The sequence below is a fragment of the Salvelinus sp. IW2-2015 genome, linkage group LG16 (genome assembly GCF_002910315.2).
Source record: "Salvelinus sp. IW2-2015 linkage group LG16, ASM291031v2, whole genome shotgun sequence".
In the NCBI taxonomy this organism is placed as follows: Eukaryota; Metazoa; Chordata; class Actinopteri; order Salmoniformes; family Salmonidae; genus Salvelinus; species Salvelinus sp. IW2-2015.
Window position 1 is genome coordinate 20,219,125 of NC_036856.1, and position 20,816 is coordinate 20,239,940.

The 20,816-nt window shown below is 41.8% G+C and overlaps 1 protein-coding gene across 2 annotated transcripts in view; it reads right to left on the bottom strand.

Moving 5' to 3' along the window:
- Positions 1-93: 93 nt before the first annotated feature.
- The window catches only part of ttc39a (tetratricopeptide repeat domain 39A), a 28,969-nt gene continuing 8,246 nt past the window's right edge, over positions 94-20,816 (bottom strand). For both annotated transcript variants that reach the window (XM_024004296.2, XM_070447588.1), the window contains 10 exons: positions 16,961-17,065; positions 3,786-3,917; positions 2,348-2,391; positions 1,915-1,982; positions 1,705-1,769; positions 1,512-1,611; positions 1,249-1,314; positions 1,038-1,146; positions 769-836; positions 94-271 (listed from right to left, as the gene is read on the bottom strand). In XM_024004296.2, coding sequence (XP_023860064.2) covers positions 194-271; positions 769-836; positions 1,038-1,146; positions 1,249-1,314; positions 1,512-1,611; positions 1,705-1,769; positions 1,915-1,982; positions 2,348-2,391; positions 3,786-3,917; positions 16,961-17,065 — 835 coding nt within the window. In that variant the 3' untranslated portion in view covers positions 94-193. The remainder of the gene's footprint in view (positions 272-768; positions 837-1,037; positions 1,147-1,248; positions 1,315-1,511; positions 1,612-1,704; positions 1,770-1,914; positions 1,983-2,347; positions 2,392-3,785; positions 3,918-16,960; positions 17,066-20,816) is intronic.

Genomic DNA, 20,816 nt, shown 5'->3' on the forward strand with positions numbered 1-20,816 from the left:
ACACACACACACACACACACACACACACACACACACACACACACACACACACACAAACACACACACACACCACACACACACACACACACACACCACACAAACAACCAGACACACACACACACACACACACACACACGTGACAGCAGGCCAGATTTGGAGTCTAAATACAAAATAATTTTGGTAGTAGTCAGAATTATTGATCCACACTCACAGCATCCAGGTTTCCTTTGATAACCTCAATTCGACCAGCGAAGAACAAGAAGATGGATCCCTAAAAACAACACACTATGAACTGTTTTGATGCGACAGAGTGTGTGTACAGGCCTATGCACTAAATAATTCAGAGTAGTTTCACAAAATCAATACAACTTGAATATGATTTAACTGTACACTGAGTATACCAAACATTAGGAACATTGTTGATACACACAGGAAACTGTTGAGCGTGAAAAACCGAGCAGTGTTGCAGTTCCTGACACAAACCAGTGTACCTGGCACATACCACCWTACCCCATTCAAAGGGACTTACATATTTTGTCTTGCCCAATTACCCTCTGAATGGCACAATCCATGTCTCAAGGCTTAAAAATCCTTCTTTAACCTGCCTCCTCCCCTTCACCTACACTAATTGAAGTGGATTTAACAAGTGACATCCATAAGGGATCATAGCTTTTGCCTGGATTCACCTGGTCAGTCTATATCATGGAAAGAGCAGGTGTTCTTAATGTTTTGTATACTCAGTGTACATGCTACAATGTTCTCACTGACCTTAGGATACCGTTTGAGATATGGCTGAAGGAGTTTCTCTGCATCCTCCACATCCGCTTCCCCAGTGCCTGCAAGCCACGAGGAGAAAAATACAATGTTATTTCATGTTAGTTTAAGACATTTGTGCAAGATATGACCAGGGTTTTCCTTTCCTGTAGAGGTGACCACCAACCAGAATGTGGCTAGGCTACAGTATAGAGCTTGTTTTGGCAGTTGAAAAGGTCAGTGTGGTAACATTTGATGTGTGGCAACATCAGTCTTTCTCTCACCCAGGATGAAGCTCATGAAGGTGTGGTAGCAGAGCAGCAGCATATTACACAGGAAGGACCTGAACGTCTGCCCTGCTGCGCCTTCCGTCAGCTGCTGCAAGCCAAACTCCTGCAGACACACAACACAGGAGGCTTAGCTTAGCTCAGCCCAGTCTAGTCCAGCATCTCACACGTCATCTCAGGGATACCTGTTTAACAGTAGGAGATCTACCTTATTTCCAGAGAAACCCACAAACTCCAGCAACCTGAGGGTCCGAGTGGGCAGCATGGAGATCATCTGTACACAACCCAAGAACACAGGAGTGGAAGAGTGAGAAGATGAGCCAGACACAATTACATATTGTACCAATCAGGACCATGCTTTGAGTTACACAGAGTAGCTATAGCCATAACACCCTAAACGGTCCTTCTATACAGTCTACCAGCCCAGCAAACTGGACCACAAACATTGTTGACATGAAGCATTTCCTTCACCAGGTTGAAGGCTCCCACTCCAAGCTTGACCCCGCCTTCAAAATGCCCATGATTGTCACCATGGACGTAGCTTGAGGACTGGAGGACCGTATGAAGCTCTCTGAAATACAGATATACATTCTTTACTATAGTATGAGTTGAGACATAAGGGGAATACACTATAAGGGCCATGCACTACATCAAGAGTACTTACTTATATGTCTGGTAGCTATTCCTCACTTTAATTCCTCCCTTGATGAAACTGACCATGTTTTCATCCTACAAAAACAGGGGGAAAGAAAACGTTTAAGGGTACAAAGAACAATATCATAAATGCACAATCAACTTTTAAATCTGTATCAGTGCTTCAGCGAGATAAAGAGTGTGGGTGTGTGTTGCTGATGTTGTGGTAGCAGTGGGTTACCTGAAGGAAGGTGAGTGCTGCCCTCTGCAGGAGACATTCTGCATAGCAGACTTCAGCATGGAGTTCCTCTGAGGTGAAAATGACAGCACAATTATCTTCTGACATACTGAAACCACTACATCAGCAGGAGGCTGCACAATAAACCCACAGACAAGAAACACATTTTAAACTGTATTCTCAACTACTGAACAACTAGTGAACAACCATCATGGCTTGAAGTAATGGAGTAATACATTAAAATCACTCAAAAACAGAGTATATTCTCCAGTATCACAGCAGCTGTGTTTTATTTACTTAGGAATACACAGCTATAAAAAAACATTGTTCAATTTACACTAGCGAAATGAGTGATAAGATAAGAGGCCTGTGATAAAATAATATGTCTATGTCTAAGTGGAATGTACTGAAGTAAGTATGTTTTAACTATACTAACCTTCTGTGGAGTTTCTGTTGCTAAAGGTTGACTTCTTGCGGAACCTGGGAGAGAATACACTTCATTACACTCCAAATCAAACATGCCACATTACAGTGTTTGATGAGACAGATATAGCAGTGTTTGTTCACAACAACTCAACACCAGTCTGTGGATGTGTGAGCTAAGAATCTGGGAATTAAACACATTCCTGTGCTTGGATATTGAAAAACGGTGACATGTAGTAACCACATTCAGACAGACATTGACAGAGAGTATTTCTAACTAAAATCAGGTTTCAGAATTAGATTAATAATATGGATTAAGGGAGATACACACGTATAATGAGTAGTTTACTGTGAAACATGGGAAAACATTAAAGCTCTTGTAAAAGTTGTATTTGCATAGATATCTACATTTCATGCAAATCAGTGTGACCCAGCCACATTCCATGGCTTATATTGATAAGATGTAGAGCGTCTCCCAGGTTAACACAGGGTCCTGGGCCTTTTAGCCAGGCAGATGGCTGTGTCATGGGGTTCCCCTGCCCCCCCAGGGTCTCAGAAGGTGTGGCAGGCCCAGTCCGGGAGTTTGTGTGTGTGTTCCAGCCTTTGGAAAGAAGCGTCCGTACAGGACATTTCACACACTGACTCCAGAGCTCACTGTTACAGGCCACTCAAACTCCCCCAGCCAGCAAGATCTGATAGAACCTGGGTGATATCTGCTCTGTGATTATCTCGCAGAATATGGAGCTCACCAGCCACCACAGACCAGGATGGAGATCTCCCAAAATAGCTAGAGTCCCTCCCCAGTGGAATGGCCAGGTTTATCAAGAGCCAAATGGATTTCCTCTGTATATTGTTGTTGTTCATAATACGAGAGTTAAATGAGACTTACTTTGTTAAAAACACGTGTTACACAATTCACAAAGTGGTTTCACTTGATCGGATCTTGTAGTTCCTCTCTTCATGATTGAATAGATCTAATAAGGGAGGGAGCCTTACCACCGAGTCAAAACTTTTGTTTTTGAATTTATTAAATAAAAATTACTTTGAAAATCTATATATTTTATGTGGACCCATTTTTAATGCCTCTTTTCGGCTGTATTGCTCTCTTTTTGAGAGTATGGGTTCCTTATGCGAACACCAAATGTTTTATTTGTACATGGATTTTGTTCTAGTAGAAATACATGTAGAATATTTTATAGTATTTGAACTGTATTTCTGATATTACGACATCAAGTGGCCCTTTTGGGTACTTTAGATTACCACAGGTGTCTGTAATTACCACTGGCTCACTGTGTGGCCTCATCTGTCCCACTATTGTTTGTGGAGACATGCTCTGATGAAGGTAGACTGACGTAAGCTCATCCACAATTAAAGAAATGTGCATCTAACTGGAAGGGTGCGGAGACATTTTCCTGCTCTTTGAATGTGGATCCTTTACAAATGAGCCTTACCGCTGACACACTGCCTGAGCCTCCTTCATGGTGTTACCAGCTGCCAGGATGTTCTCCGGGTCAAAGGTCATCATGGCCTGCATCTCCAGTATGGTGGCGTATGTGAGTGCATGGTACATGCTGTCTTTGGTTCTAGGAAGGGGGGGGGGAAAGACAGCACAGAAATATTCAGCTCTATTTTTAGCAACTATTGTTGCCTTCTCAAAATGCAATCAGATGACTCAACAAAAAATATTCCTTTGCACGTCTTGAAAAGAGGAGGAGCACAAGTATAGTGCCTTCAGAAAGTATTCACACCCCTTGACTTTTTCCACATTTTGTTGTGTTACAGACTGATTTTATCACTGGCATACACACAATACCCCATATCGTAAAAGTAGAATTATGTTTGTTGAAATTTTTACAAATTAATGAAAAATGAAAAGCTGAAAAAGTATTCAACCCCTTTGATATGGCAAGCCTAAATATGTTCAGAGGTAAAAATGTGCTTAACAAGTTACACCTTTTTTAGTCTTTCAGTTTTTATTGTTATTTTTTTGTTTTTATCCTCTTGTTTGTTGTGTAGTAAATATTTCATTTTTTAATTTCGTTTTTTAATGTTTTTTTCCTATGAAGCGCATTGCGTCCAAAACGTGCTATATAAATAAAGCTTGATTTGATAAAAAGTTGCATTGACTCACTCTGTGTGAAATAGTGTTTAACATGATTTTTTGAATGACTACCTCATCTCTGTACCCCACACATACAATTGTCTGTAAGGTCCCTCAGTCGAGCAGTGAATTTCAAACACAGATCCAACCACAAAGACAAGGGAGGTTTTCCAATACCTCGCAAAGAAGGGCACCTATTGGTAGATGGGTAAAAATAAAAAGGCAGACATTGAATATCCTTTTGAGCATGGTGAAGTATTAATTACACTTTGGCTGGTGTATCAATACACCCAGTCACTACAAAGATACAGGCATCCTTCCTAACTCAGTTGTAGGAGAGGAAGGAAACCGCTCAGGGATTTCACCATGAGGCCAATGGTGACTTTAAAACAGTTACAGAGTTTAATGGCTGTAATAGGAGAAAACTGAGGATGGATCAACAACATTGTAGTTACTCCACAATACAATACTATTTGACAGAGTGAAAAGAAGGAATCCTGTACAGAATAAAATATTCCAAAACATGCAAGGCACAAAAGTAAAACAAAAAAAAATGTGACAAAGAAATGAACTATATGTCCTGAATACAAAGCGTTATATTTGGGGCAAACACAACACATGACATCACTAACACTATTCATATTTTCAAGCATGGGGGTGGCTGCATCATGCAAGAACAAGGGAGTTTTTTTTTAGGATAAAAATAAATGGAAAAGAGCTAAGCAGAGGCAGAATCCTTGAGTAAAACCAGGTTCAGTCTGCTTTCCAACAGACACTGGGAGACAAATTCACTTTTCAGCAGGACAATAACCTAAAACACAAGGCCAAATATACACTGGAGTTGCTTACCAAGACAACATTGAATGTTCTTCAGTCTCCTAGTTACATTTTTGACTTAAGTCTGCTTGAAAATCAATGGCAAGATTTGTCAAGTTGATCAACAACCAACTTGACAGAGCTTGAAGAATTATAGTACAACCTAAATATTGTACAATCCAGGTGTGCAAAGTTTACCCAGAAAGACTCACAGATGTAATCACTGCCAAATGTGATTCTAACATGTATTGACTTAGGGGGTTGAATACTTATCTAATCAAGATATACTGTATTAGTGTTTAATTTTTCATATTCTTTAAAAAAAAWTTTTTTTTACAACTGTTAACATTTTTCTTCCATTTTGAGAGATTGTTGACAAAAAAAGACAATTAAATCAAATTTTAATCCCACTTTGTAACACAACGAAATGTGGAAAAAGTCAAGGGGTGTGAATCCTTTCTGAAGTATATAGTCATTGACATTCAACCGTGCATTCAACAGTGCAATACAGTGCATTCGGAAAGTATTCAGACCCCTTGACTTTTTCCACATTTTGTTACGTTAGTCTTATTCTAAAAGTGATTCGTTTTTTCCCCTCATCAATCTACACACAATATCCCATATTGACAAGGAAAAAACAGGTTTTCAGAAATGTATTAAAATGTATAAAAAAAAAAAATATGAAATATCACATTTACATAAGTATTCAGACCCTTTACTCAGTACTTTGTTGAAGCATATTTGGCAGCGAATACAGCCTCGAGTCTTCTTGGGTATGACACTACAAGCTTGGCACACCTGTATTTGGGGAGTTTTTCCCATTCTTCTCTGCAGATCGTCTCAAGCTCTGTCAGGTTGGATGGGGAGAGTCGCTGCAAAGCTATTTTCAGGTCTCTCCAGAGATGTTCGACTGGGTTCATGTCCGGGCACTGGCAAGGCCACTCAAGGACATTCAGAGACTTGTCCAGAAGCCACTCCTGCGTTGTCTTGGCTGTGTGCTTAGGGTTGTTGTCCTGTTGGAAGGTGAACCTTCAGTATGAGGTCCTGAGTGCTCTGGAGTAGGTTTTCATCAAGGATCTCTCTGTACTTTGCTCTGTTCATCTTTCCTTCGATCCTGACTACTCTCCCAGTCCCTGCCACTGAAAAACATCCCCACAGCATGATGCTACCACCACCATAATTCACCATAGGGATGGTGCCAGGTTTCCTCCAGACGTGACGCTTGGCATTCAGGCCAAAGAATCCCATCTTGGTTTCATCAGACCAGATATTCTGTGTTTCTCATGGTCTGAGAGTCCTTTAGGTGACTTTTGGCAAACTTGAAGTGGGCTGTCATGCCTTTTACTGAGGAATGGCTTCCATCTGGTCACTCTACCATAAAGGCCTCATTGGTGGAGTGCTGCAGAGATGGTTGTCCTTCTGGAAGGTTCTCCCATCTCCACAGAGGAACTCTGGAGCTTTGTCAGAGTGACCATCAGATTATTGGTCACCTCCCTGACCAAGGCCCCTCTCCCCCGATTGCTCAGTTTGGCCGGGTGGCCAGCTCCAGGAAGAGTCTTGGTGGTTCCAAACTTCTTCCATTTCAGAATGATGGAGGCCAATGTGTTCTTGGAGACCTTCAATGCCGCAGAAATGTTTTGGTACTCTTCCCCATTTCTGTGCCTCGACCCAATCCTGTCTCGGAGCTCTACGGACAATTCTTTCAACCTCATGGCTTGGTTTTTGCTCTGACATGCATTGTCAACAGTGGGACCTTATATAGACAGGTGTGCAGATTTCCAAAACTTGTCCAATTAATTGAATGTACCACAGGTGGACTCCAATCAAGTTGTAGAAGCATCTCAAGGATGATCAATGTAGCCACAATGTTTTTGGTTAGGCCCAGTGGCAACCCGTCATTCAGGGCAGGTGGAGCAGAGCCTGCCATAGAGTTATATTACAAGTGCCCTTCCAACAAGGCTAAAGATCATTGGCCACAGATAAAATCACGTCAAATCACGTTATATGTACAGACGCTTAGATTGGACTGATCATGTCAACATCTTACTTTCAAAGTCTTAGCTAGCAGTCATCATCATGAACCAAGGCGACAATCTACTGGCAAATCATTTTTAAGCCTTGTCATATGAAGAGAAATAATGAAGAGAAATTATAGATAAAACATATCGGTGCTCATTGGCCATTGGACATTAAGATTACACAAGTTGGAAATCGCAAATTCAACAATGAGTGGTTTGTAAGGAATCAGTGGCTAACTGCAAGCATTGCAAAGCAATCATTAGCCTGTTATTCAGTGGAGTGGCTGTGTGTTCCCACTATAAATCCAGAGAATGCCAGACTTTGATGACAAAGTTTGATGACAAAATTTGTCCACAAAGGACCGCCACATCACCTTCACAAGGTGAGTCCAAAAATGTATTGTATGCTGCTGCATAAATGATGTAATTTGCAAGGGAGATATGTATACTGTAGCTAAGAAAGTTATACTAAGTGTATTGTGTAGTAAGCTGTTAATAGCCCATGTGCCTCACCCTAATAATTTGGTCTATTTTCACCAACGCGGTATTGTAAAAACATTGTTCGTGGCCGGTGTGTGCTTGTTTGCAAACCTTTTTGTACAACTTTGACAGTGCTACTGATAGGAGTGATGGTGCTTGGCTTGCACGTTCAAATTCAGCAGACACAACATTCTATAATAGAATTGTGTTATTTGACGTGTCAAATTAAAAGCTTATTTAACACGTCAAAGAGAGCCAAACAGCGTTCAATGTGCCTCACCCTAATAATTTGGTCGATTTTCACCTCTTAATTTCACCTACTTTTCTGACTTGGTGGTGCACATGTAGCCAATAACCTGTTTTAGAGAAATGTAATCATCGAATATTGTAAGAGCTTTCATTGTCTTTTTATATGACCCATTTATTTATCCTACGGTTCTGACTTGTTGTACAGGGAATACACTGTAAGAACGGCCCATGTTCTGAATTCTGTCACTGTACAAAAGTGCTGAACAAATAGTTATATTGACTACGTCCGTCGTCGCTCGCTCATTAATGTCTTAATCGAAATTACGGATTGCCTCTTATCCGCTTGTTGTCCCCTCATGCTATAGTTTGCACATCTCAATTGTCAGTAGAAACCACATTTATTTAATTGTTTAAGCAAGTCAGCCATATCAGCTATGTTTTTTTTAAAGGCAGTAAATGAGGCTGAATGAACTGTTTCGCTGCCAGACAAGGCTCAGCTGATAGCCAGGTGTAGCAGTGATAAGGTGTTGGGACTGCTGTTGGGACTCTGCTGTTGGGATAGCTTTATGTAGGCCCTAACAGTTTGTGGGAAGCGTTTGTCACCGTTATAGTGCAATTCATGTATTGTTAAGTGTTGTGGCTTTGCTGGCATGTTCCCACTTTTTTTTTTTTTTTTTTTTTGCACGACCAAGATTTATATGCTAAAATCGCCACTGGTTAGGCCTATTGATTAGCGATTGTCAAGGATGCAAAGAAATTCCAAAACATGTGTGGAGTTTTTAGTTAAGATTATTTCTTTACATAAGCTGTTTATTCGATTGTAGGGTTTGAATAGCATGAGAAGACACCAACATAGGGTTCAAAATCTATTCTAGCTCTTAAAGGGGCAGTAGCTGTCACGGCTGTCGAATGAAGAGGACCAAAGCGCAGCGTGGTGAGCGTACATATTCCTTTTATTTAGAAATTACGCCGACAAAAACAATAAACAAAACAACCGTGAAGCTTAAGGGCTATGTGCCACAAACAAAGTTAACTTCCCACAAAGAAAGGAGGGAAAAGGGCTACCTAAGTATGGTTCCCAATCAGAGACAACGATAGACAGCTGTCCCTGATTGAGAACCATACCCGGCCAAAACATAGAAATACAAAATCATAGAAAAACAAAACATAGAATGCCCACCCCAAATCACACCCTGACCAAACCAAATAGACATAAAAAGGCTCTCTAAGGTCAGGGCGTGACAGTAGCCTACATTGGGTGTAAAATTTTCGATTACAGTATTATTTAATCCGCAGTTATTCTTCAGCTATTTATTCTGTTACCAATAATATTTACATGTTAATAGTATCTTCTGATTACAATTATTATGTCTCATCTTTTAACTAAATGCAATCTATTAGCTTCAAAAATATAAGTACGTATATCTAGCTGTCGAATAACACATTCTGATGGAATAGCTTGTCCCGCATTTGTAAAAACCCAGAGTGCATTGAGAGAATGTAGGAAAAAGATCTTGGTTTCAATTGTAAATATAGCAATGTGAATGCAAAGAGGACGGACCACAAAATAGGTGAACAGGCAAAAGAGTTGAGTCCTCATTCAAAGCCAAGGGCAGTGTGAATACAAAGAGAACAAAGTTATTTTGCTATATTTTTACCCGAGAGTTCACTTTAAAGAGAACTATATGTGAAAATACCCTAAGTTATAATATGTTCTCTTGGAAACAGGCCCAAGTTAAGTCCCTGAATGTGACACTGCAGGTCTGACAATGCACACCCAAGAGTGCTGGTCTGACTGGTTCCCAGAAAGTTCCACCATAGTCAAAGTAGCTATGAGACAATGCAGGTGCGACAGAAGTCTCTTAACTGGAATGTTGCATGTCTGCATGCCTGACATTTGACTGCCATTGACCACAAAACAACTAATGGGACTACCGAGAGGACTTCTGGACAGAAATAAGCAGCATTTACAAAATCATTAGTCTATTAGCCACAAGATGAGTAGTGTCGTCCTGGGCACCTTACCTATCAAAAATAAAGTTTAGCTTTTTGTGTGACTCACTTTCACGATGTGTAAATATACACTTTATCATCAAATGTATGTCACATCAAAAACCATACACATTTTATTTAAAAGGAAGACATAAATCAAGAGATATTTAGTCATGAGAAAGTGCAGAATGGTAAAAACAGGCCATGAATTGGGATGTTTGTGCCTGCTGCCTAGCTTCTGTTGTTGACTGTTGTGGAGATAGACAAGTGAAGCATGGAGGAGGAGGTGTGATGGTGCTTTGCTGGTGACACTGTCAGTGATTTATTAAGAATTCAAGACACACTTAACCAGCATGGCTACCACAGCATTCTACAGTGATACGCCATCCCATCTGGTTTGCGCTTAGTGGAACTATCATTTGTTTTTCAACAGAACAATGACCCAACACACATCCAGGCGGTGTAAGGTCTATTTGACCAAATGGAGAGTGATGGAATGCATCAGATGATCTGGCCTCCATAATCACCCGACCTCAACCCAATTGAGATGATTTGAGATGAGTTGGACTGCAGAGTGAAGGAAAAGCAGCCAACAAGTGCCTAGCATATGTGGGAACTCCTTCAAGACTGTTGGAAAAGCATTCCAGGTGAAGCTGGTTGAGAGAATGCCAAGACTGTGCAAAGCTGTCATCAAGGCAAAGGGTGGCTACTTTGAAGAATCTCAAATATAAAATATATATTTTATATGTAGTAACCAAAACACTTTTTTGGTTACTACATGATTCCATATGTGTTATTTCATAGTTTATGTCTTCACTATTACTCTACAATGTAGAAAATAGTACAAATAAAGAAAAAGCCTTGAATGAGCAGTTGTGTCCAAACTTTTGACTGGTACGGTTTATGAATAAACATTAAGAAAGTTACCATAGATTGCCATATATTACCTGTTATTTACCAAAATTACAGAAGAATGTTGAACACCAAATGAGACGGAGCCTGGCTAGGCGATTACGCTACACCCTTTGTCTGAACATGTGTGTTCCATCTCTACATATTTCTCAGTATAGATGGACAGCCCCTCCCTCACCTTTCACGATGTATACACTATCAACAGTTCCATGCCTAGTGTACAACACTCACATATAGTGTGGTGGCTAATTTCTTTACTATCAAATGAGGAGAGACAAACGTATCACACAAGTCAGAGTTATACTTCAACTAAATCTTTATTCACTTATTAAATAAGGGACCAGGTCAATACAACACACACATATAAAGTGAATCGATTGAGTGCTCTACGATAATGATGGCTGGTCGATGAATCACCCTCAGATGATTCGTTGAGAGCCCCGAGACAAAGGTACAAAGGTCTTTTATAGCCAAGATACACCCCCTTCAGTCTACATGACAAACAATAGATGTATGGAATGGGTCACAAGGTTAAGATTTGTTTGAAAGATACTTATAATTCACAGCCGACAGTATCTGATGTAAAAACCTCTCATTGTGTACAAACCAGGGTCTGGCCCCGAGTCATCTCTTCCTGGTACCTTCCAGTCAGGCACACATACACTAATCATGCTATGGAATGCGGTCTTGTTAGGTTTATCCCCAATCCATTGTAAAACCACTGTCAGTGTTAAATCTCCCAGAGGCCCACTTTCAGTTCACAGACCCAATAGAGTTATATGAACCCTCTATTCTGTTGCATAAACAACAATTTAATGCAATAACAGTATTATAACAATCTTGACATTTCTCTCACAATAGTTGTCAGGAATGAGGTGGGACTGGCAAGTCCTTGATTGGGATAGGACAATTACGTAAGGCCCGCTGCTGTTCCTGCCCAGTATGCATGTTTGTACAGGTAAATAGTAGCTTCAGAGAGCAGAAGGCAATGCATCATTTTACTGTCTAATCAGAAACGCTAAAGCTGTGAAATGAAAAGCATGACGCTGGCTGTTTTGATGTCATTGCAGTGCCTTTTCCCTCTTTCAAGCCTTTGTCTGTGTTGCTATGTACAGTGGGGAGAACAAGTATTTGATACACTGCCGATTTTGCAGGTTTTCCTACTCACAAAGCATGTAGAGGTCTATAATTTTTTTATCATAGGTACACTTCAACTGTTAGGGACGGAATCTTTAAAAAAAATCCAGAAAATCACATTGTATGATTTTTAAGTAATTAATTTGCATTTTATTGCATGACATAAGTATTTGATACATCAGAAAAGCAGAACTTAATATTTGGTACAGAAAACCTTTGTTTGCAATTACAGAGATCATACGTTTCCTGTAGTTCTTGACCAGGTTTGCACACACTGCAGCAGGGATTTTGGCCCACTTCTCCATACAGACCTTCTCCAGATCCTTCAGGTTTGGGGCTTCGGTGGGCAATATGGACTTTCAGCTCCCTCCAAAGATTTTCTATTGGGTTCAGGTCTGGAGACTGGCTAGGCCACTCCAGGACCTTGAGATGCTTCTTACGGAGCCACTCCTTAGTTGCCCTGGCTGTGTGTTTCGGGTCGTTGTCATGCTGGAAGACCCAGCCACGACCCATCTTCAATGCTCAAGATACCCCAAGACTCGCGATAAATGGCCTCATCCATCCTCCCCTCAATACGGTGCAGTCGTCCTGTCCCTTTGCAGAAAAACATCCCCAAAGAATGATGTTTCCACCTCCATGCTTCACGTTTGGGATGGTGTTCTTGGGGTTGTACTCATCCTTCTTCTTCCTCCAAACACGGGAGTGGAGTTTAGACCAAAAAGCTCTATTTTTGTCTCATCAGACCACATGACTTCTCCCATTCCTCCTCTGGATCATCCAGATGGTCATTGGCAAACTTCAGACGGGCCTGGACATGCGCTGGCTTGAGCACGGGGACCTTGCGTGCGCTGCAGGATTTTAATCCATGACGGCGTAGTGTGTTGTTTTCTTTGAGACTGTGGTCCCAGTCTCTTCAGGTCATTGACCAGGTCTGCCGTGTAGTTCTGGGCTGATCCTCACCTTCCTCATGATCATTGATGCCTCACGAGGTGAGATCTTGCATGGAGCCCAGACCGAGGGTGATTGACCGTCATCTTGAACTTCTTCCATTTTCTAATAATTGCGCCAACTGTTGTTCTCACCAAGCTGCTTGCCTATTGTCCTGTAGCCCATCCCAGCCTTGTGCAGGTCTACAATTTTATCCCTGATGTCCTTACACAGCTCTCTGGTCTTGGCCATTGTGGAGAGGTTGGAGTCTGTTTGATTGAGTGTGTGGACAGGTGTCTTTTATACAGGTAACGAGTTCAAACAGGTGCAGTTAATACAGGTAATGAGTGGAGAACAGGAGGGCTTCTTAAAGAAAAACTAACAGGTCTGTGAGAGCCGGAATTCTTACTGGTTGGTAGGTGATCAAATACTTATGTCATGCAATAAAATGCAAATTAATTACTTAATCTTAATTATCTTAATTGTCTCTCACAGTTGAAGTGTACCTATGATAAAAATTACAGACCTCTACATGCTTTGTAAGTAGGAAAACCTGCAAAATCGGCAGTGTGTCAAATACTTGTTCTCCCCACTGTACATAAAGTAGCTCATGAACATCTGGCTGTTTGATGAAATGTACAGTACCGGTCAAAAGTTTGAGATTCTTCAAGGTAGCCACCCTTTGCCTTGATGACAGCGTTGCACAATCTTGGCATTCTCTCAACCAGCTTCATGAGGATGTTACCTGGAATGCATTTCAATTAACAGGTGTGCCTTGTTAAAAGTTAATTTGTGGAATTGATTTCCTTAATGCATTTCAGCCAATCAGTTGTTGTGACAAGGTAGGGGTGGTATACAGAAGATGGCCCTATTTGGTAAAAGACCAAGTCCATATTATGGCAAGAACAGCTAAAAAAAGAAAAGCGAAATGACAGTCCATCATTACTTTAAGACATGAAGGTCAGTCAGTCCAGAAAATGTCCAGTTTCTTCAAGTGCAGTCCCCCCATAAATAAGTAGGTGTGTCCAAACTTTTGACTGGTACTGTATAGTTAATCAAATAATCAAATTTTATTGGTCACACACATGGTTAGCAGATGTTATTGCGAGTGTAGCGAAATGCTTGTGCTTCTAGTTCCGACAGTGCAGTAATATCTAACAAGTAATCTAACAATTCCACCACAACTACCTAATACACACAAATCTAAGTAAAGGGATGGAATAAGAATATATACATATAAATATATGGATGAGCGATGACCGAGCGGCAGTCTGATGGCCTTGAGATGGAAGCTGTTTTTCAGCCTTTCAGTCCCAGATTTGATGCACCTGTACTGACCTCGCCTTCTGGATGGTAGCGGGGTGAACAGGCAGTGGCTCGGATGGTTGTTGTCCTTGATGATCTTTTTGGCCTTCCTGTGACATTGTGTGCTGTAGGTGTACCGGAGGGCTGGTAGTTTTCCCCCGGTGATGCGTTGGGCAGACCGCACCACCCTCTGGAGAGCCTTACGGTTGTGGGCGGTGCCGTTGCCGTTGAGACCCTGGGCCTCAAGCTTAATGATGAGCTAGGAGGGTACTATGGTGTTGAATGCTGAGCTGTAGTCAATGAACAGCATTCTTACATAGGTATGCCTCTTGTCCAGATAGGATAGGGCAATGTGCAGTGTGGACCTATTGGGGCGGTATGCAAATTGAAGTGGGACTAGGGTGGCAGGTAAGGTGGAGGTGATATGATATGATCCTTGACTAGTCTCTCAAAGCACTTCATGATGACAGAAGTGAGTGCTGCGGGGAGATAGTAATTTAGTTCTGTTACCTTTGCCTTCTTGGGTACAGGAACAATGGTGGCCATCTTGAAGCATGTGGGGACAGCAGACTGGGATAGGGAGAGATTGAATATGTCCGTAAACACACCAGCCAGTTGGTCTGCACATGCTCTGAGGACGCGGCTAGGGATGCCAGCCTTGCGAGGGTTAACACAATTAAATGTCTTACTCACGTCGGCCACGGAGGAGAGCCCACAGTCCTTGGTAGCGGGCCGCGTTGGTGGCACTGTATTATCCTCAAAGCGGGCAAAGAAGGTATTTAGTTTGTCTGGAAGCAAGACGTCGGTGTACGTAACGTGGCTGGTATTCTTTTTGTAGTCTGATTGACTGTAGACCCTGCCACATACGTCTTGTGTCTGAGCCGTTGAATTGCGACTTCACTTTGTCCRTAAACCGTCATTTTGCTTGTTTGATTGGCTTGCGGAGGGAATAACTACACTGTTTTTATTCGGCCATATTCCCAGTCATCTTTCCATGGTGTAATGCGGTGGTTTGCGCTTTCAGTTTTGCGCGAATGCCGCCATCTATACACGGTTTCTGGTTAGGGTAGGTTTAAATAGTTACAGTGGGTACAACATCTCCAATGCACTTCCTTATGAACTCACTCAACAAATCAGCGTATAGATCGATATTATTCTCGATATTAGGCTGCCCGGAACATTTCCCAGTCCACGTCATCAAAACAATCTTGAAGCATGGATTCCGATTGGTCAGACCAGCGTTGAATAGTTCTAGTCATGGGTACATCCTGTTTGAGTTTCTGCCTATAGGAGGAGAAAAATGGAGTCGTGGTCAGATTTGCCGAAGGGAGGGCGGGGGAGGGCCTTGTATGCATCGCAGAAGTTAGAGAAGCAGTGATCCAGTGTATTGCCCGCACGAGTGCTACAATCAATATGCTGATAGAATTTAGGTAGCCTTGTTCTCAAATTTGCTTTGTTAAAATCCCCAGGTACAATAAATAAATGCAGTCTCGGGATATATGGTTTCCAGTTTGCAAAGAGTCCAGTGAAGTTCCTTGAGGGCCGTCGTGGTATTGGCTTGAGGGGGGATATTCATGGCTGTGACAATAACCAACGAGAATTCTCTTGGGAGATAATATGGTCAGCATTTGATTGTGAGGAATTCTAGGTCAGGTGAACAAAAGGACTTGAGTTGCTGTATGTTTTTACGATTACACCATAAGTCGTTAAAACATACATTATATTGCTGTGTTCATCAATCTGTGATATGGAAGGGCAGACCCCACAGTATAAACATACTCTCTGCATTATTACAAGTGTTAAGTATATGGGAGAAAGCCTGCCACTTTGTGTGCTCACTGCTCTGCAGAGGTTCTGGAATATACCTGGCCCAATTTACTGCGTCAGTACAATACATCAGCCTGAGGGGAGGGGAAGGAGGGAGAGAGGGAAGAAGAGATGGAGAGAGAGAGAGAGAGAGACATTGCTATTTCAGCACCACAGGCTTTCTCTACAGMTTTTTTTCCTTCCATAGATTTTCTCTTATCATTGTTCTACCACACAATGCTGTGTAAACCTATGCTCAACAAACACATTAGGTAATATTACACACTAGGATTCTGATGACGTGGAGGCTTTCTTGAGGCTTTTCTCACAAAGGTTTTCTTGGAATAGCAAACAAAGGAAGCCATAGGGAAGTTTAAGTGCCTACACCTTTGCTCTGCCTAAACAACTCAGTCTACCATCACTCCCCTTGTCTCGCCCCAGGGTGACAGCTGACAGAATATGCCAAGACTTGGAGAGATTAATTGTATACATAGACTAGGCAACCATGTATTCAGAACGAAGACAGGATATCAACATTGGGAACTGAAAGGGATTAAGTACATCTATTGAGTTGTGAAACAGTGAAAGGATGGGAAATGGAAGACACAGTAGGGAGGGCTGGAGAGAAACTGGGACTTGGGATTGGCCAAAGAAGAGAAAAGATTGAATGTTGAGAAGGCCATGATAATGGAGGAGAAAATTCGCAGAGGAAATTTAAGAAACCTGATGATGGTGTGTTTGAACACAATGCTGAATGGGTGTCAAACAGGAGAGGTGGTGATATTTATGAAACTAGCACAGAGTGTACATTGTAGCACCAGTCACATTGTGTATTACCACCAGCCACCTGTGTGGACACACATTACCAGGGTACAGGTCTCACCTGCAGCGAAGCCTGGACAGGGCCTCATCAAAGTCATTCCTCAGGAACAGGTCCATTGCTGCCATGCAGTCCTCCAGGGCCAAAGACAGGTCCGACTTCTTGGACCTGAGACACAGAAAAGGGGTAAAGGGGACAGAGAGAGATGAAGCATTGGTCAATTAAGTACCTACCCATTGCTTTTCAGTGCAGGACCTAAATGTTAGAATAACACATTATATTCTTGACATCCCCTCAGAACAGAAAATAATTTACCTCTGATAAATTAGGTTTACATTGTTGAATGAAAGAAGCTGATTACTGCCAACTTCCCAGTGGACCTAAATATATTATATTATTTTATGAATGAACCCCAGGACAAAACCTATGTATTTGTTCATGTCAACTAGGTGACATGTCTGAGTTCTATGTAGAGTAGCAGCCTGTAGAGTAGCATGACACAGCTTTAACGACAAAGGAGCACTTCACTGGCTATCTACAGTAACGGATATCTTTAAAAAGAGCCACGTCACTTATTTTCTCTTCCAGGCAGCTCTGGTGCAGTGCCCCTGTTCTGTTTTCAGTGGGGGGGGGCAAGAGGAACACGGACAACCTCCAAACGTTCTGTGAGGAGTGTAGGTCATGATATTGTCCCACTTCCCCACCCAATCTGAGCAGGCTTTTACACTGAACAGAAATATAAACGCAACACGTAAAGTGTTGGTCCCATGTTTCATGAGCTGAAATAAAAGATCCCAGAAATGTTCCATATGCACAAAAAGCTTTTTTCTCTCAAATTTTGTGCACAAATTTGTTTACATCCCTGTTAGTGACCATTTGTCCTTTGTCAAGATAATCCATCCACCTGACAGGTGTGGCATATCAAGAAGCTGATTAAACAGCATGATCATTACACAGGTGCACCTTGTGCTGGGGACAATAAAAGGCTATTCTAAAATGTTCAATTTTGTCACACAACGCAATGCCACAGATGTCTCAAGTTGAGGGAGCGTGCAATTGGCATGCTAACTGCAGGAATGTCCACCAGAGCTGTTGCCAGATAATTGAATGTTCATTTCTCTACCATAAGCCGCATCCAACGCTGTTGTAGAGAATTAGGCAGTACATCCAACCGGCCTCACAACCACAGACCACGTGTAACCACTCCAGCCCAGGACCTGCACATCTGGCATCTTCACCTCTGGGATCGTCTGAGACCAGCCACCTGGACAGCTGATGAAATTGTGGGTTTGCACAACCAAACCAACCAAACTGTGGGTTTGCACCACACAACCAACCAAACTCATCTGTGTGGTCGTCCTCCTCACCAGGGTCTTGACATGACTGCAGTTTGGCGTCGTAACCGACATAAGTGGGAAAATGCTCACCTTTGATGGCCACTGTCATGCTGGAGATGTGTGCTCTTCACGGAGTAATAACGGTTTCAACTATTCCGGGCAGATGATATGACGTCGTGTAGGCGAGCGGTTTGCAGATGTCACCGTTGTGAAGAAGAATGCCCTATGGTGGTGGTGGGGTTATGGTATGGGCAGGCGTAAGCTACACACAACGAACACAATTGCATTTTATCGATGGCAATTTGAATGCACAGAAATACCGTGACGAGATCCTGAGGCCCATTGAGGTGCCATTCATCCGCCACCATCACCTCATGTTTCAGCATGATAATGCACAGCCCCATGTCGGAAGGATCTGTAAACAATTCCTGGAAGCTGAAAATGTCCCGGTTCTTACATGGCCTGCATGGAAGAACATATTTTGGATACTCTGGATCGAAGTGTACCACGGCGTGTTCCAGTTCCTGTCAATATCCAGCAACTTCACACAGCTATTGAAGAGGAGTGGAACAACATTCCACAATCAGCCTGATCAACTCTATGCAAAGGAGAAGTCACGCTGCATGAGGCAAATGGTGGTCACACCAGATACTGACTGGTTCTCTGATCCACTCCCATAATTTTTTTTTAAAGGTATCTGTGACCAACCGATGTATATCTGTATTCCCAGTCATGTGAAATCCATAGATTAGGGCCTAATTTATTTATTTCAATTGACTGATTTCCTTATTTGAAATTGTTGCATGTTGCATTTATATTGTTGTTCAGTGTACATGGTTTTCACTGCATCTACTATTGAGTGTTCTTTTACTGTCATCGGCCTAACGCTAGATTTTTCTTATCTGACAAGATTAGATTCTTTTCACTGTTTCTTCAGTGAGCTGCTTTCTCGTTCGCTCGGCATCAAATTACAGGTCTTTCAAATGGGTGATTTAAGAAAAAAATAAGTGGAGGTTCACCACATCTTTTAATATGAAGCTAGAATCTTCATCCAAACAAATCTCTGTTGGTGATGTCAAGACTCCTCTCCATTAAAAACAATAGAGCACTATGTACAGTTGAAGTCAGAAGTTCACATACACCTTAGCCAAATACATTTAAACTCAGTTTTTCACCATTTCTGACATTTAATCCTAGTAAAAATTCCCTGTCTTAGGTCAGTTAGGATCACCACTTTATTTTAAGAATGTGAAATGTCAGAATAATAGTAGAGAATTATTTCTTTCAGCTTTTATTTCTTTCATCACATTCCCAGTGGGTCAGCAGTTTACAAACACCCAATTGGTATTTGGTAGCATTGCCTTTAAATTGTTTAACTTGGGTCAAATGTTTTGGGTAGCCTTCCAAAAGCTTTCCACAAAAAGTTGGGTGAATTTTGGCCCATTCATCCTGACAGAGCTGGTATAACTGTGTCAGGTTTGTAGGCCTCCTTGCTCGCACACGCTTTTTCAGTTCTGCCAACAAATTTTCGATAGGATTGAGGTCAAGGCTTTGTGATGGCCACTCCAATACCTTGACTTTGTTGTCCTTAAGCCATTTTGCCACAACTTTGGAAGTATGCTTGGGGTCATTGTCCATTTGGAAGACCCATTTGTGACAAAGCTTTAACTTCCTGACTGATGTCTTGAGATGTTGCTTCAATATATACACATAATTTTCCTGCCTCATGATGCCATCTATTTTGTGAAGTGCAACAGTCCCTCCTTCAGCAAAGCACCCCCACAACATGATGCTGCCACCCCAGTGCTTCACGGTTGGGATGGTGTTCCTTCGGCTTGCAAGCCTCCCCCTTTTTCCTCCAAACATAACGATGGTCATTATGGCCAAACAGTTCTATTTTTGTTTCATCAGCCCAAAGAACATTTCTCCAAAAAGTGTGATCTTTGTCCCCATGTGCAGTTTCAAACCGTAGTCTGGCTTGATGACGGTTTTGGAGCAGTGACTTCCTCCTTGCTGAGTGACCTTTCAGGTTATGTCGATATAGGACTAGTTTTACTGTGGATATAGATACTTTTGTACTTGTTTCCTCCAGCATCTTCACAAGGTCCTTTGCTGTTGTTCTGGGATTGATTTGCACTTTTCGCACCAAAGTACGTTCATCTCTAGGAGACAGAACGTGTCTCCTTCCTGAGTGGTATGACTGCTGTGTGGTCCCATGGTGTTTATACTTGCGTACTACTGTTTGTACAGATGAATGTGGTACCTTCAGGCATTTGGAAATTGCTCTCAAGGATGAACAAGACTTGTGGAGGTCTACAATTTATTTTCTGAGGTCTTGGCTGATTTCTTGCGATTTTCTCATGAGGTCAAGCAAAGAGGCACTGAGTTTGAAGGTAGGCCTTGAAATACATCCACAGGTACACCTCCAATTGACTCAAATTATGTCAATTAGCCTAACAAAAGCTTCTAAGGCCATGACATAATTTTCCGGAATTTTCCAAGCTGTATAAAGGCACAGTCAACTTAGTGTATATAAACTTCTGACCCACTGGAATTGTGATACAGTTAATTATAAGTGAAAT